The sequence below is a fragment of the Homarus americanus genome, unplaced genomic scaffold (assembly GCF_018991925.1).
Source record: "Homarus americanus isolate GMGI-L3 unplaced genomic scaffold, GMGI_Hamer_2.0 scaffold55637, whole genome shotgun sequence".
NCBI classification, from domain to species: Eukaryota; Metazoa; Arthropoda; class Malacostraca; order Decapoda; family Nephropidae; genus Homarus; species Homarus americanus.
In genome coordinates this window covers 104138-122007 of record NW_024743641.1, presented here as the reverse complement: position 1 = coordinate 122007, position 17870 = coordinate 104138, and the positions used below count along the sequence as shown (strand labels likewise).

At 37.6% G+C, this 17870-nt stretch overlaps 1 protein-coding gene across 2 annotated transcripts in view; it reads right to left on the bottom strand.

Annotated features, from left to right (window-relative positions):
- Positions 1–17870, bottom strand: part of LOC121877201 (serine/threonine-protein phosphatase 6 regulatory ankyrin repeat subunit C-like) — a 66035-nt gene that overhangs the window by 8354 nt on the left and 39811 nt on the right. For both annotated transcript variants that reach the window (XM_042382815.1, XM_042382816.1), the window contains exons 4-5: positions 10634–11046; positions 4344–4661 (exon numbers count right to left, since the gene is read on the bottom strand). In XM_042382815.1, coding sequence (XP_042238749.1) covers positions 4344–4661; positions 10634–11046 — 731 coding nt within the window. The remainder of the gene's footprint in view (positions 1–4343; positions 4662–10633; positions 11047–17870) is intronic.

The window sequence follows — 17870 nt, the reverse complement described above, 5'->3', positions numbered from 1 at the left end:
TCTGCATAGAATGATTGACGTGGTGACAACAATGAGACTAAGAAACCCGCTGTTGAAAGGCCTTTACAAGTTTCAGAAAGGGGTAATATTATCATCTCGGTCACTTATAGGGTTGTACAAAATGCTCCAGAAGTCTTTTAATCTTGAATTCATTCTTACTATAAAACTAAAGCAAGATTGTCTGGAGCATTTGTCTGAGTGGATAAGGCAGATGTATGGAACCTACGACCATCCAAATGCTGTGTATTTTAAGTTCAGGCTCTAGAAGTTACTCCCTGGAAAAGACGTTTCACTAATTTCTGAGAAATCTAACGCAACTAATGATAATTCTGACTGCTTGTCAAGAAATATTGGTCTTTGACAAACAAATTATAAAAGTACATCTTTCAATAACAAAGAGCTGGCAGTAAAACTCTATGTAACTAATCAATGTTGTAAAGACTTGGTTATTGGCAATGAAGTAGAAAAGAGTTAAGTGATGAGTTTAATGAAAACCCAGGAGGGTGTATAAACCCTGACAAAAATGACGGAAAGCAATAGATTTAGTCATAGAAGAGGAAGCTCTTAGGTACGTTGGTGGCTATATTGTAAGAAGGTTTTGTGGGAAATACCCTCACTTAGGCCAGAAAGTCACTGAGTGTAGTAGCCAAGACAACTATCTGTGCAGGTGGGGGTCGATATGTTCCGAAATTTTACGTGTGACGAGTGACAGCCCTTATATACCAAAATTTATCGTCCATGTTCTCATATTGTTTCCCATAAAGTATGCACAGATAGTTGTTTAAGCTACCGTACATCCATGACCAAAACATGGACAGAAGAAATAAACAGGTGAACTGTATGTTCCTTCTGACACTCTATTAACCATTATGAGAGACGTATTTCAGGCTGTACATTGGAACAGTCTTATGTAGGGGAAAGTATGTTTCAAAACAATGGTGTCTGAGATAGAGAGTTGATGTACCCCGTGATGTTTTATCCTTCCTTGCCAAAATATGTGTTCCTTAGAATTCGGAAACTGAACAGTAGTATTAGGATAGATAGGAAAACAAGTAAAAATTACAGAAGTGAAAATAGAAAAAAAATATGAAAATATCAAAATGAAAAACAGATTGTCTTGGGTCACAGTTGATGTAAATCATATATGTTATTTATTTATAACCTACAGTATGTGTGTAAATAACATAAGTTATCATGATATATTTATTCCTCTTTTAGATGCTTACACACTAATACGGAAACATTTCAGAGGAGGCAGTTATGAACTCAAGTGCACAGATAAATTATAGCAAATAGCATCCGATCGCATTTAGAAAAAAAAATAATCTACGACTCTCAACATGGATTTACAATGGGAAAATCTTGTCTAACAAATCTGCTGACGTTTTTAGAAAAGACGATGACGAAAATTACGATGTTATTTACTTAAGACTTTAAGAAAGCATTTGACAGAGTACTGCATCAGAGGCTTCTGAAAAAGGTTAAGGCTCATGGTATCGAGAGGAAAGTTTTAAATTGGATAAAATAATGGCTACCGATAGAACACAGAAGATCAGCGAAGATGGTTTTATATATGAGTGGGGCCGTGTAACTAGTGGGGCTCCCCAGGGGTCAGTATTGGGCCCACTCTTGTTCATAATCTACATAACCGATCTAGATAATGGGATCAGCAGTGACATAAGCAAGTTTGCTGATGACGTCAAAATAGGGCGGCAGATTAATTCCGGGCAGGATGCAAATGCACGACAGAAAAATTTAAATAAACTGCAGGAGTGGTCAGAAAATGGCAATTGAAATTCAACGCCAGCAAGTGCAACGTACTTAATATTGGTAGAACAAATACTGTCAATGTATACAGCCTTAACATCAACTTAGAGTAGTCGACTTGTGAGAGAGACTTAGGGGTACTTGTAAGCCCGGACCTTCGAACCTAGAAAACAGTGCGTTAATGTTCGAAATAAGGCAAACAGAGTATTAGGATTTATATCTAGAAGTGTAGGTGATGAGTGTGGAGGCCATATTGCAATTATATCTTGCACTAGTCAGGCCGCACCTCAATTATGCTGTTCAGTTCTGGTGCCCTTATTATAGAATGGATGTCAATTCATCGGAGTCGGTGCAGCGAAGACTGACGGAAATGACTCCGGGACTTAGAAACCTTCCATATCAAGATAGATTAAAGAAACTAAACTTGCATTCCCTAGAAATACGAAGAGTGCGGGGAGATATGATAGAAGTATTTAAGTGGGTGAAAGGAATCAATAAAGTAGCTATAGATAAAGTTCACATAATATCCAAGCAGGATAGGACTTTTTTTTTTTAATTTATTAGGCACCCCCCTACATCCTTATGTAAGGTGAAGCACAGAAGCGATTACAGCGCCTAACAGGGAATCATGCTAAGTTCATGCTTGCCTTTATGTCTCATGAACTAAGGGCGTAGAAGCCTGAAGAGTCAAGGGCGTAGAAGCCTGAAGAGTCAATGGTTTATGTCTAAGGAAGTTATTAGAAGCTCCAACAACTTGTCCCTGAATACGAAATCGCATCTTTCTATTTACAACAGGTACCTACTTTGCTGCTAGGTGAACAGGGACCAAGGGAAGCTGGGAAGTGTGTCGTAACAACTTTCCACCGGCCTTGGAATCGAACCCGTGACATCTCGCTTGCGAGACAAGAGCGGTACCGTTCTACCCACCGGCGCCCCCGATAGGACTCTTAGCAACGGATTTAAGTTGGATAAGTTTAGGTTTAGGAGGGAGTTAGGAAGAAACTGGTTTACAAATAGGGTGGTGGACGAGTGAAACAAGCTTCGCAAATTTGTAGTAAGTACTGGGACACTGGAAAGTTTTAAAAGTACTTCCAAAAACAAGATGATGGGGCATAACAAGCAAAAAACAGTCAAAAAGGAAAGGGTAAGAGTTTTTAAAATAACTGATGAGGAAAATGAAGATTTTGAAAGTGAACACGAAGAAAGGATAGAAGGTGAAATGGCAAGACACACACATAGAATCACCCCAAGGCAATATATAGACTATAACTTATCACCTAATAATCAAATAATAAATATGGGAGAAATGATGCTCTGTCTGGGGAAGTTTAAAGAAAAGGCCCCCCGGTCTCACAGGTATTACACGAAATATGATCATAAATCTACCGGAAAGCATCTTACAAACATTATTGAACATCTATAACGCATGCTTAATAACTGGTTACTTCCATAGAAACTATAATATGCTAAAATTATATTTATTCCCAAAGAGGGTAAGGACAATAAGGAAATATTAAACTACAGGTCAATATCTTTATTAGAAATTACCGGGAAACTATTGGAAAAATTAAATTCAGGACTTATAACCTTTCTAACACAACATGGGAAAACAAACAATAGACAACATGGAATTGTGTCCAATAGAAATACCCTAACTGCAATAGCTACAATAACGGAAATAATGGCAATAGAAAAAAGCAAAGGGAACCTGACCAATATAATTTTAAGGGACGTCTCTAAGGCTTTTGATAAAGTTTGGCACTTGGGCTTAAAATATAAAATGTTACAATTGTGACTTATCAAACACTTGCTAAGAATATTATGTGACTATTTAGATGATAGGAGAACACAAATTGAAATTGGAAACTTTATGGGAACTAAGGTAAATCTCGAGAGTGCAGTACCTCAAGGAGGATGCCTTTCTCCATCACTATATACAATATATACCTCAGACACCTCAACCAGCCCCCTTTCGCGAATATGTAATGTTTGCTGATGATATCACTCAAATAGTATCATACCCAGGAAAATCAACCCAATTTATGGCACGCTACACGGTAAGAGCGATAAAAAACATAAATGACTTTGAACAAAATGGAAAATTAGGACACATAGTAACAAATTCAAGATAATACTAATTGCCAAGATCAAAACAAGTCCACTAATAGTCGACCAGAAAAAAAAAAAAAAAAAATTATATATATATATATATATATATATATATATATATATATATATATATATATATATATATATATATATATATATATATATATTTCATTTGCCCATAAAGCACGCGGACTTCTGCATATAATCAACAACCTCACCCTGCCAGGACTCGAACCCACTATCTTAGGTTCACGGCGCCATAAGCTCGATGAACAGGCTTTGTGTGAAATATAACAAAGTCTATGACTGCTTTTAGTGTCCTAGTGGTATAGAGGTAAAGTTCCCCGGTCACACACATAAAATCGTGGGTTCGAGCCCTGTCGAGGTGAGGTTGTTGATTATACAGTATATATATATATATATATATATATATATATATATATATATATATTACATTTGTAACTAACCGGCGATGAATGCTGTAGGTCCTGAAACACGCTTAGTACATCGCCATGGCCTGCTCGTCGTGCCAGGTCAGCAGGAGTCTCGCCAGCCCAGGTCACCACATTATGGTATAAATGATGATATATAAGGTAGTACCGTACCATGGCAATGTTGCCGACCTCTGCCATCCAGTGGAGGATTGTCCGGCCAGAAGCGTCCTGCAGGTGGATACTTGTCGTGAGTGACTGGTTTCCCATATAGGTAGATACCCCGCTGTCCTTGTCTTTGATATCCTTCAGTGCTTCCTCATAATTATTCGCACAGTCCTTCCAATATATTTTCTGCAATCATCAGGAATATTAGTAACCGCACACAATATCAAAAAAATTACATATTTACATCAGGTGATCCTAACAAAGAAGACCACAACCTAATAACTATCACAGACGTGGATATCACTCAGTGAATCGGATGTAATGTACTGTTGATCGTAAAAGTTTGCTCTGGGTCAACAATATAAATTAAGAGAATTTTAGGAGTACAAAAATCAAAACAATATATTTGTATTTTCCACTGGAAAAGGGTATAAATGACGTTTCACATCATTATAGATGAAAATATTTACAGTTCACCACTATCTATTTTAGATACTTTTTATATGAAGATTAATCGTTCCTTACCTGGACAGTAGTCCATTAGCCAACCCCAGGAACTCTAAATTACTCCTTTTTTTATAACTGGCAAAGCGAAACAACGAAAAACAACTTTATTATCTTTACTAAGAATTATTCTATGATCGTAAGAGTCTGGGTGATTATTGTAATCTTTTATAAAGTTTTGATATTGCAGTCTGACTCTGAAGTTTTATTAAATTAGTTCGTATGGAACATATATGATGATTTTTTTTAAGATTTTAGGTTACTTATTTCAGTAACTATAAGTTAAAGAAGTAGTGTTGAATATTGAAGAAAATGTTTAAACACTGAGGAACATCATGGGAACCAATAGTTTCAATTGAACAACAACATTTAGACGTGGCAGCAGTTGCACTTACATACAATTTTGTGGATATAGTTTATTACTGGAACTCGTTTATTAGAGAAGGTAGTTTAATACTGGAGGTGGCTTATGATACGAGTTTATTAGTGGAGGTAGTTTATTAGTGGAGGTAGTTTATTAGTGGAGGTAGTTTATGAGTGGAGGTGGTAAATTAGTGGAGGTGGTAAATTAGTGGAGGTGGTAAATTAGTGGAAGTGGTTTACGAGTGGAGGTGGTTTATTAGTGGAAATGGTTTATCATAGGTAGTTTATTAGAAGAGGTGGTTTATTAGTGGAAGTGGTTTATTAGTGTCAGGGTTTATTAGTGGAAGTGGTTTATCATAGGTGGTTTATTAGAGGAGGTGGTTTATTAGTGGAAGTGGTTTATTAGGGGAGTTAGTGGAGATGGTTTATTAGTGGAAGTGATTTACTAGTAGAGTTGGTTTATTAGTGGAGGTGGTTTATCATAGGTGGTTTATTAGAGGAGGTGGTTTATTAGTGGAAGTGGTTTATTAGGGGAGTTAGTGGAGGTGGTTTATTATTGGAAGTGATTTACTAGTAGAGTTGGTTTATTAGTGGAGGTGGTTTATTAGTGGAGGTGGTTTATTAGTGGAGGTGGTAAATTAGAGAAGGTGGTTTATTAGAGAATGTAGTTTATTAGTGGAGGTGGTTTATTAATAGAAGGTGGTTTATTAGTGGAGGTGGTTTATTAGTGGTGGTGCTTTATAAGTGGAGGTGGTTTATTATAGGAGGTGGTTTATTAAGGAGTTGGTTTATGAGTGGAGGAGGTTAATTAGTGAAGGTGGTTTATTATACGAGGTGGTTTATTAAGGAGGTGGTTTATGAGTGGAGGAGGTTAATTAGTGAAGGTGGTTTATTATAAGAGGTGGTTTATTGAGGAGGTGGTTTATGAGTGGAGGTGGTTAATTAGTGAAGGTGGTTAATTATAGGAGGTGGTTTATTAAGGAGGTGGTTTATTAAGGAGGTGGTTAATTAGTGAAGGTTTATTATAGGAGGTGGTTTATTAAGGAGGTGGTTTATTATAGGAGGTGGATTATTAAGGAGGTGGTTTATGAGTAGGAGGTGGTTTATTAAGGAGGTGGTTTATGAGTGGAGGTGGTTTATTATAGGTGGTTTATTAAGGAGGTGGTTTTTGAGTGGAGGTGGTTAATTAGTGTAGGTGGTTTATTATAGGAGGTGGTTTATTAGGTAGGTGGTCTATTAGTGGAGATGGTTTGTTAGTGGAATTGGTGTATTAGTGGAATTTGTTTATTGGTGGAGGTGGTTTATTAGTGGAGGTGGTCTATTAGAGAAGGTAGTTTATTATAAGAGGTGGTTTATTAAGGAGGTGGTTTATGAGTGGAGATGGTTTAGTAGTGGAGGTGGTTTATTAGTGAAGGTGGTTTATTAGAGAATGTAGTTTATTAGTGGAGGTGGTTTTGGAGGTAGTTTATTAGAAAAGGTGGTTTATTCGTGGAGGTGGTTTATTATAGGAGGTGGTATATTATAGGAGGTGGTTTATTAGTGGAGGTGGTTTATTAGAGAATGTAGTTTATTAGTGGAGATGGTTTATTAGAGAAGGTGGTTTACTGGAGAATGTGTTTTATTAGGGGAGGTGGTTTATTAGTGAAGGTGGTTTATGATACGAATTGGTTCATTAGGTGGAGGTAGTTTATTAGTAGATGTAGTTTATTAGTGGAGGTAGTTTATTAGTGGAGGTAGTTTATTAGTGGAGGTGGTTTATCATAGGTGGTTTATTAGAGGAGGTGGTTTATTAGTGGAAGTGGTTTATTAGGGGAGATAGTGGAGGTGGTTTATTAGTGGAAGTGATTTACTAGTAGAGTTGGTTTATTAGTGGAAGTGGTTTATCATAGGTGGTTTATTAGAGGAGGTGGTTTATTAGTGGAAGTGGTTTATTAGGGGAGTTAGTGGAGGTGGTTTATTAGTGGAAGTGATTTACTAGTAGAGTTGGTTTATTAGTGGAGGTGGTTTATTAGTGGAGGTGGTTTATTAGTGGAGGTGGTAAATTAGAGAAGGTGGTTTATTAGAAAATATAGTTTATTAGTGGAGGTGGTTTATTAATAGAAGGTGGTTTATTAGTGGAGGTGGTTTATTAGTGGTGGTGCTTTATAAGTGGAGGTGGTTTATTATAGGAGGTGGTTTATTAAGGAGTTGGTTTATGAGTGGAGGAGGTTAATTAGTGGGTGTCGGTTATACGAGGTGGTTTATTAGTGGAGGTGGTTTATGAGTGGAGGTGGTTAATTAGTGAAGGTGGTTAATTAGTGAAGGTGGTTTATTATAAGAGGTGGTTTATTAGTGGAGGTGGTTAATTAGTGAAGGTGGTTTATTATAGGTGGTTTATTATAGGAGGTGGTTTATTAAGGAGGTGGTTTATTATAGAAGGTGGATTATTAAGGAGGTGGTTTATGAGTGGTGGTGGTTAATTAGTGAAGGTGGTTTATTATAGGAGGTGGTTTATTAAGGAGGTGGTTTATGAGTGGAGGTGGTTAATTAGTGGAGGTGATTTATTATAGGAGGTGGTTTATTAAGGAGGTGGTTTATGAGTGGAGGTGATTAATTAGTGGTGGTTTATTATAGGAGGTGGTTTATTAAGGAGGTGGTTTATGAGTTGAGGTGGTATTGTAGTGGAGGTAGTTTATTGTAGGAGGTGGTTCATTAAGGAGGTGGTTTATGAGTGGAGGTGGTTAATTAGTGAAGGTGGTTTATTATAGGAGGTGGTTTATTAGGGAGGTGGTCTATTAGTGGAGGTGGTTTATTAGTGGAATTGATTTATTATTGGAATTGGTTTATTAGTGGAGGTGCTTTATTAAAGAAGGTGGTTTATTGGTGGAGGTGGTTTGTTATAGGAGGTGGTTTATTAGTGGAGGTGGTTTATTAGTGGAGGTGGTTTATTGGTGGAGGTGGTTTGTTATAGGAGGTGGTTTATTAGTGGAGGTGGTTTATTAGTGGAGGTGGTTTATTAGAGGTGGTTTATTATAGGTGGTTTATTAAGGAGGTGGTTTATGAGTGGAGGTGGTTTAGTAGAGAATGTAGTTTATTAGTGGAGGAGGTTTTGGAGGTAGTTTATTAGAAAAGGTGGTTTATTCGTGGAGGTGGGTTATTATAGGAGGTGGTATATTTGTGGAGGTGGTTTATTAGAGAAGGTGGTTTATTAGAGAATGTGGTTTATACGTGGAGGTGGTATAATAAAGGGGGTGGTTTATTAGTGTTTGGTAGTTTATTAGAGAAGGTGGTTTATAAGTGTTACGATCTCAAGTATAGAGGGACGAAAAAATGTGCCTGACAGTCTAGGGGAGAACATGGGACTCGTAACAATTCAGATTCGGTCTCAGTATTGTTAGGTATTGCAAGTGCCACTGCATGTTATGACCATCAGGTCTTAAAAGAAATATCCTATTTCTGATAAAGATTAAAACTTATAAAGAAATACAAAAGAAAAAAAACATCACACTTTATGTTACAATAAACAAAATAAAATTAGTACACATCACTTATAAACTATATATACAAATGCCAATACCAGGATCACTACCAATAGAATAACCAATATCACAACCAATACCACCTTGTTACATTTCCACTTATGTGTTTTAGGGAGGAACCGGCTGAAACGTGCTTATAGGGAGAAACAATACACACGGTAGAGAAGGTTGAGAAAATCTATTGTCCCTATCAATACTCAGCCTTCTTTTGTTCTAGGTGAATGGAGTCCCAACAGTCTGCCACACCGAGGACACACACAGGGGTCACCACACCGATGATCACAGCGAATGTCCCAGAGGAGCAGCCAACCTAGGCGGGGAGTAGCTTGTGGCCAACTGGCTCACACCACCCTGCCGGCTTCCCACCAACCTTTGTGAGTGGCGACAGGGATGTTTCGAATAGAGGTGAACCAGGGTTGTTCGTGGTTTCTGCTTCTAGACTTGCACAGAGGGCATAACGACTCCCGGGGTCGTAACATAGGAGAAGGTGGTTTATTAGTGGAGGTGGTTTATTAGTGGAGGTGGTTTATTAGAGAAGGTGGTTTATAAGTGACGGTTTTTTTTTAGTCGAGGTGGTTTATTAGTGAAGGTAGTATAATATAGAAGATGGTTTATTAGTGGAGGTGGTTTATTAGAGAAGGTGGTTTATTAGTGGAGATGGTTTATTAGAGAAGGTGGTTTATAAGTGATGGTGTTTTTTTTAGTCGAGGTGGTTTATTAGTGAAGGTAGTATAATATAGAAGATGGTTTATTAGTGGAGGTGGTTTATTAGAGAAGGTGGTTTATAAGTGACGGTGTTTTTTTTAGTCGAGGTGGTTTATTAGTGAAGGTAGTATAATATAGAAGATGGTTTATTAGAGAAGGTGGTTTATAAGAGAAGGTGGTTTATTAGAGAAGGTGGTTTATAAGAGAAGGTGGTATATTAGAGAAGGTGATTTATTAGATAAGGTGATTTATAAGAGAAGGTGGTTTATTAGTCGAGGTGGATTATTAGAGAAGGTGGTTTATAAGAGGTGGATTATTATGGAGGTGGTTTGTTAGAGGAGGTGGTGTATTATAGGAGGTGCTTTATATATATATATATATATATATATATATATATATATATATATATATATATATATATATATATATATATATATATATATATATATATATATATATATATATATATATATTATTCACTAAGGCCTTCCTCCAATGATGCTGCAGATTTTCTATGGTGTTCCGTTTCAGTTTCTCTATTTCATCCTCTAATTTTCAAGTTCATTAAATCCCTTTCATTTTTACCCCAAAAATTTCTTTCTACAAGTAGCTTTTAAACTCTAACCTTTCTGTTCTCATTAAGAGAACCAGATACGACCTACAATCTTTCCTTGTTCAAATTTTATTTCCAATTGTTTAAATAAAACATAAGATAATTGATTCCTGACAATATCATATAGGTTGATATCCATGCCTTGGGCGATGTTGAAACCAAATTACTGTATAAATAGACAGTGGCGGGAAAGGTAATTTTTGTCTTCTGGCTTATGAGATCATTCCAATTACAGAAACAATATATGTAGGGGGTAGAGAAGAGACCCTCTCCAGATAGTTCACATCTCACACCCAGGGTACACAAACTTCACGACCAACCACTACTTATAATAAAGATAGATTACACTCTTGTGGGCGTGATTGCTCTATCTACAACACGGGGTAACAGGGTTATTAAGAGAAAGAGGTACAGTACTGACATACCTGTGTCGGTGCTTGAAGAAAGCAACTTACCATTAAGTCTAGAGTTGGTTTCTCAGCAGCAGGTCCGTGGCATGGCAGTTTCCTGAGCCACCACTCCACAAGTTCATGACCTGCCAGTCTTGCAAGATCCAAGGGTGTTTGTCCCAATTTGTCCTTGGCACTAAGGTCGAGGCCAGCCTCCACGAGGTGTTGCGTTACCTCCAAACTTCCATTCGATGTTGCATGGTGTAGCGCTGTGCGGACGGTGTTATCCACGGCATGACGGTCACAGAGTTCACGCCTGAGTAATTGCTTCACAGCACGTATATTGTTGCATATGGCAGCATGGTGCAATGGTCGAACCCCACCACCACCCTTAGAGTTAATGTCAGCATTGGCATCAAGAAGAGTCTTCAAACATGATTCATTATCCTTATATGTTGCTATATGTAGGGTGGTCCAACCTGTACCAAAATCCAGCAAATCTTACATGTTGATAAATCCATTGTTGATTTTTTTTTTTTTACGGGCATTAGCCCACCCGAGCACAAGTCACTGACCCACATCGGGGCTTGAAGGGTGGAAATATAATAATGATAATATAATAATAATAATAATATGTAACGAATGAAAACTAAGAGTAGAATTAATAGTAAGAAGTTATTAGTTGTAGGATTGTAAAGTGAAGAAAGTTTGGTAGCGAGGCCGATTATTTATTTAACTGTATATTAATATATTCTTACGGGAAATCTTTCTAAACACCTCTTCCAAGTACAGCTATTTATTATTCAAATCAACTGCATGTACACATTAATAGATCATTATATTTACGTTACTAGACAATGACTCTCACACACAAACATGAAATGGATACACTTCCCACCGTAAGCAACTCACCCTAATGGATCTGTCTGACAATGACTCACGTGTGACCTGAGGGAGGCCAGGAGGCTGGGGGATGTCTGTAGGTGCTGCTGGACTCTATCTTCTGTGGGAGACTCTGCTAGCTGGAGACTCGGTGCTGGGGAGGTAAGTCTCCCTCCCGACCTCGACTTGTGACGAGCGTAACTCTGAGTTCTGTCTCGCCCTGTCTGACTGGGAAGGAGCTGTTAGCCCCTTCCCTATTACAATAGTAATGTTCGAATGCCTGGTGAGGAGCTACAGGCTTCTTACATTGGAGGAGAGACGGCAGATGACCTCTCCTAATTAACACTAAACTGGTTAGATCTGGACAGCTGTGTTTGTCCAGGTGTGTGGTCAATGTAGCTTATCATGGATCGCCGGTCGGCAATGCTTCCTGATTATTACCACCCGGGTGTGTCTTGGGGGATACGGACAAAAACCCCACCGGACAAAATCCCCTAGAACAAAAACCCCAGTATAAAATCCCCACCAGACAAAAAACCCCACCGGACAAAATTCCCTAGGACAAAAGCCCCACCCCTACCGGACATAAACCCCACATAGTAAAATACAATTGATCGTGGTCACTTCGTGCCTGGTGGCGAGTCCGGTGGTACAGTTTACCAAAGCGTGAAAGTTCGAACGCTCGTGCTTGGCTTGGGCGCAACCGCCGGAAGGCTAACAGAGTACAGCGACATCGTTTTCCAGCGTAAATAAAATGGTAAATTAATGCCTTCTTCAGGAATCCTTCGACATGGGACCAGGTTTGTTACACTCCACGAATTTTTTTGCGATTTTTCCACCAAGTTTGATGAAAAACGATTGTGAAGTTTCGGCTGTCCAGAACAGACCCATACACAGACACAAGGCTATTCCTATAGTTTATGAGATAATCATGGTCGTGGTTGTTATAATCATGGTCGTGGTTGTTATAATCATGGTCCTGGGTGTTATAATCATAGTCGTGGTTGTTATAATCATGGTCCTGGGTGTTATAATCATAGTCGTGGTTGTTATAATCATAGCCGTGGTTGTTATAATCATAATCGTGGTCGTGGTTTTTATAATCATGGTCGTGGTTGTTATAATCATGGTCATGGTTGTTATAATCATAATCATGGTTGTTATAATCATGGTCGTGGTTGTTATAATCATGGTCGTGGGTGTATAATCATAGTCGTGGGGTGGGTGTTATAATCATGGTCGTGGTTGTTATAATCATGGTCGTGGTTGTTATAATCATAGTCGTGGTTGTGGTTGTTATAATCATAGTCGTGGTTGTTATAATCATGGTCGTGGTTGTTATAATCATGGTCGTGGTTGTTATAATCATAATCGTGGTTGTTATAATCATGGTCGTGGTTGTTATAATCATAGTCGTGGGTGTTATAATCATATTCGTGGTTGTTATAATCATGGTCGTGGTTGTTATAATCATAATCGTGGTTGTTATAATCATGGTAGTGGGTGTTACAGTCGTAGTCGTGGTAGTTATAATCATGGTTATGATCATGGTCGTAGTTGTCATAATCATGGTTGTGGTTATGATCATGGTCGTAGTTGTTATAATTATGGTCGTGGGGGTTATAATCATCGTCTTGGTTGTTATAATCATAGTCGTGGTTATGATCATAGTCGTGGTTGTAATAATCATGGTCGTGGGTGTTATAATCATGGTGGTGGTTGTTATAATCATAGTTGTGGGTGTTATAATCATGGTCGTGGGTGTTATAATCATGGTGGTGGTTGTTATAATCATAGTTGTGGGTGTTATAATCATGGTCGTGGTTGTTATAATCATGGTCGTGGGTGTTATAATCATAGTTGTGGTTGTTATAATCATGGTCGTGGGTGTTATAATCATGGTCGTGGTTGTTATAATCATGGTCGTGGGTGTTATAATCATAGTCTGGTTGTTATAATCATGGTCGTGGGTGTTATAATCATGGTCGTGGTTGTTATAATCATGGCCGTGGGTGTTATAATCATAGTCGTGGTTGTTATTATCATGGTCGTGGGTGTTATAATCATAGTCGTGGGTGTTATAATCATCGTCGTGGTTGTTATAATCATAGTTGTGGGTGTTATAATCATAGTCGTGGTTGTTATAATCATGGTCGTAGGTGTTATAATCATGGTCATGGTTGTTATAATCATGGTCGTGGTTGTTATAATCATAGTTGTGGGTGTTATAATCATAGTCGTGGTTGTTATAATCATGGTCGTGGGTGTTATAATCATGGTCGTGGTTGTTATAATCATAGTTGTGGGTGTTATAATCATAGTCGTGGTTGTTATAATCATGGTCGTGGTTGTTATAATCATAATCTTGGTTGTTATAATCATGGTCGTGGGTGTTATAATCATGGTCGTGGGTGTTATAATCATGGTCGTAGTTGTTATAATCATGGTCGTGGGTGTTATAATCATAGTCGTGGTTGTTATAATCATAATGTACGTTATAATCATAATCTTGGTTGTTATAATCATAGTTGTGGGTGTTATAATCATAGTCGTGGTTGTTATAATCATGGTCGTAGGTGTTATAATCATGGTCATGGTTGTTATAATCATGGTCGAGGTTGTTATAATCATAGTTGTGGGTGTTATAATCATAGTCGTGGTTGTTATAATCATGGTCGTGGGTGTTATAATCATAGTCGTGGTTGTTATAATCATAGTCGTGGTTGTTATAATCATAATCTTGGTTGTTATAATCATGGTCGTGGGTGTTATAATCATGGTCATGGTTGTTATAATCATGGTCGTGGTTGTTATAATCATATCGGTTGTTATAATCATAGTCGTGGCGTTATAATCATAGTTGTGGTTGTTATAATCATAATCGTGCTGTTATAATCATGGTCGTGGGTGTTATAATCATGGTCATGGTTGTTATATAATCATAGTCGTGGTTGTTATGAATCATAGTCGTGGTTGTTATAATCATAGTCGTGGTTGTTATAATCATAATCGCTGTTATAATCATGGTCGTGGGTGTTATAATCATGGTCATGGTTGTTATAATCATGGTCGGTTGTTATAATCATAGTCGTGGTTGTTATAATCATGGTCGTGGTTGTTATATTCATGGTCGTGGTTATTATAATCATGGTCGTGGTTGTTATAATCATGTGCGTGGTTGTTATAATTATGGTCGTGTTTATGATTATGGTCGTAGTTGTTATAATCATGGTCGTGGGGGTTATTATTACCGTCGTGGTTGTTATAATCATAGTCGTGGTTATGATCATTGTTGTGGTTATGATCATGGTCGTGGTTGCTATAATCATGGTCGTCGTTGTTATAATCATGGTCGTGGTTGTTATATTCATGGTCGTGGTTATTATAATCATGGTCGTGGTTGTTATAATCATGGGCGTGGTTGTTATAATTATGGTCGTGGTTATGATCATGGTCGTAGTTGTTATAATCATGGTCGTGGGGGTTATAATCACCGTCGTGGTTGTTATAATCATAGTCGTGGTTGTTATAATCATTGTCGTGGTTATTATCATGGTCGTGGTTGTTATAATCATGGTCGTGGTTGTTATAATCCTTGATCGTGGTTGTTATAATCATTGTCGTGGTTATGATTATGGTCTGTTAGTTCTGTTATAATCATGGTCGTGGTTGTTATAATCATGGTCGTGGTTGTTATAATCATGATCGTGGTTGTTATAATCATTTGTCGTGGTTATGATCATGGTCGTGGTTGTTATAATCTCACCGTCGTGGTTCATTATAATCATAGTCGTGGTTGTTATAATCATTGTCGTGGTTATGATCGCGGGTATTGGTTGTTATAATCATGGTCGTGGTTGTTATAATCATGATCGTGGTTGTTATAATCATTGTCGTGGTTATGATCATGGTTGTGGTTGTTATAATCATGGTCGTGGTTGTTATAATCATGGTCGTGGTTGTTATAATCATGATCGTGGTTGTTATAATCATTGTCGTGGTTGTTATAATCATGGTCGTGGTCGTGATACTATAAGAAGGAATAGAATAAAGGTTAGAATAATTAATTAAAGAAATATTCGCCATAAGGAGAGGTTAAAATCATAAAAAAAAATATTATGAATCACCGATGATCATTCGGAGATAAATTATATTATGAAGAGAAGTGACCTTGATTCTGGTTATGATAGTCACCTGTGTTAAGTCATCATAGTCATCATCTACGTTAGTCAGTTTTAGGCCCATCTCACATAACTGACCGACCATCGATGTTCTTTCCGCGCGAGGGTGTTAGTTTTCAACGTCTTATTATTTACGCTGGTGGATGTAAGACCTCCTACCCTCACTGACGCAGCTATGGTCAATTTGGTGTTATTCTTGTTTATAAATGCCTTCTAATCTGTCTCAAGTCTATCCGTCCTGTCTATTGCCATCCCAACTGTCTGTTCGTCTGCGTGGTGTTTGAATGTAAGCCCGTCTGTACTCTTTGTGTCGTCAAATCTGTCTGTCTTATCCGTTGTTGGCGTGTGTCTGCCTGTTTGTGTAATGTGAACCAGTCAGTCAGCTGTCTGTCTGTCATGTTAGTTGCCATATTGTCTATTTGTGCATGAATGAATCTGTCTATTTTTGTCAACCTCCTGTCTGTTTCACTGTCTATATTCACCCTGTGTCTATTGTAGCCATCTTCTTTATGCATTCCTGTTATTATCTTTTTATCTCTTCTCCTTTTCCACCCACAGGAATAAGTATACACTGTAGCTGTAAGGTCGTCTGGTAACGTTGAAACTGCCCATCCAGACGCATGATGAAACTCAGCTCCCCCCCCGCCCCCACCTGTTATCTCTAACTATTTTCTGTTTCCCATTCTTTATTCATTCTTCTATTTACTCATCTTCCTTCCTTTACTAATCCAAACAACATTAAAAAAAAAGTAGGCTAAGAAAAAAATTGGGGGGAGGAGGAGGGAGCCGTACGATAACTGCAATCGTGGGCTGGGTGCGCCAAGTCCGTAGATTTGCATTGTTTTCCAGCGTAAATAAAATGGTTATGTGATTTTCGAACAAATCCACTTTGATATTAGCTCTTACCATTACTGTTCTCACTTTTTGAGACCTCAGGGGACCCGTGACCTCACAATCTCTGGTCTCTCAGGTCTGTTTAATGACGTGTGGTACCATGAGGCGAACTGTATAAAAACCTTGTTCACTTATGCACTAATTCAGTTTTCCTTAAGCAGTCTTTGAATACAGTCGGAAGCTAGATAGCTCGTTTATATTTTTCATACAAATTTCATTTAACGTTAGGTTAGGTTCCAGTAGAGATGGGGTTTTTGTCCGATAGAGGTGGCGTTTTGTCCTGTTTTTTCTTGTCCGGTGGGGTTTTTGTCATGGGGTCAGGACTTAATATCACTGAAGGGTGTGTCAACTTAAGTGGGTGTACACCTGCTCATCTACTTACTGTTATATGTGCTGTCTTTCTATGGGCTGTAGGCTGTGGTCTAATAAACACTCATTACAAATAATAATAATAATAATAATAATAATAATAATAATAATAATAAAAAGAACAAAAAAATGAATGCAAAAATTAAAAAAAGAACAAAAGTGAGAAACAATATATATATATATATATATATATATATATATATATATATATATATATATATATATATATATATATATATATATATATATATATATATACTGTATATTTATGCAAGTGATCTAGGTATATGCTGATAACCACAAGGAAAGAAGAAAACATGAAGTGTGTTCTTCTTTCCTTGTGGTTATCAGCATATATATACTGGCAACAGTAAGAGAAACAATTGAGACCCTGCAATTGTGTGTAAATGAAGCAGAAAGTCAGATCAGCAGCCTGGGACTTGGTCACAATTTTCAGGATGCCATATGGCAGCAGGGTCTACCATTAGACAACACATTATGCATCCAACATCTTCCCAGGCGGTACTAATAATTGAGAACTAATGTCATTAATACCGTAAGATATATGTTTGTGTTTTACAGATCTACGCATTCGTATATCCGCACAGCAAGAAAGTATCTTTACAGCTGGGTATGGTGGATTTCAGAATGAACACCTGGCTTTTGTCGTGTAAGAGGGGTTGGTATACCTGATTACGAAGTACATTTCATAATAATATCATAATAATATTCATATCCCCTCTTTGTGTTACCTTTGGAATGAAATAAAAAAGTTGCAATATAACCTTTTGAAACTAAGATGCAACAGTTTGCTTTGTGTTACGCACATTTAGAAAAATCCAACTCAGGACAAATGTTGCCAAATAGGAATATAGCTTATGAAAAGCAGCATGAATGCACCGATATAGTTGACATATGTTACAATCGTACTTGTATAACTGCAATTGAGACTCACACGCTCTTGTTCTCTTTATAAA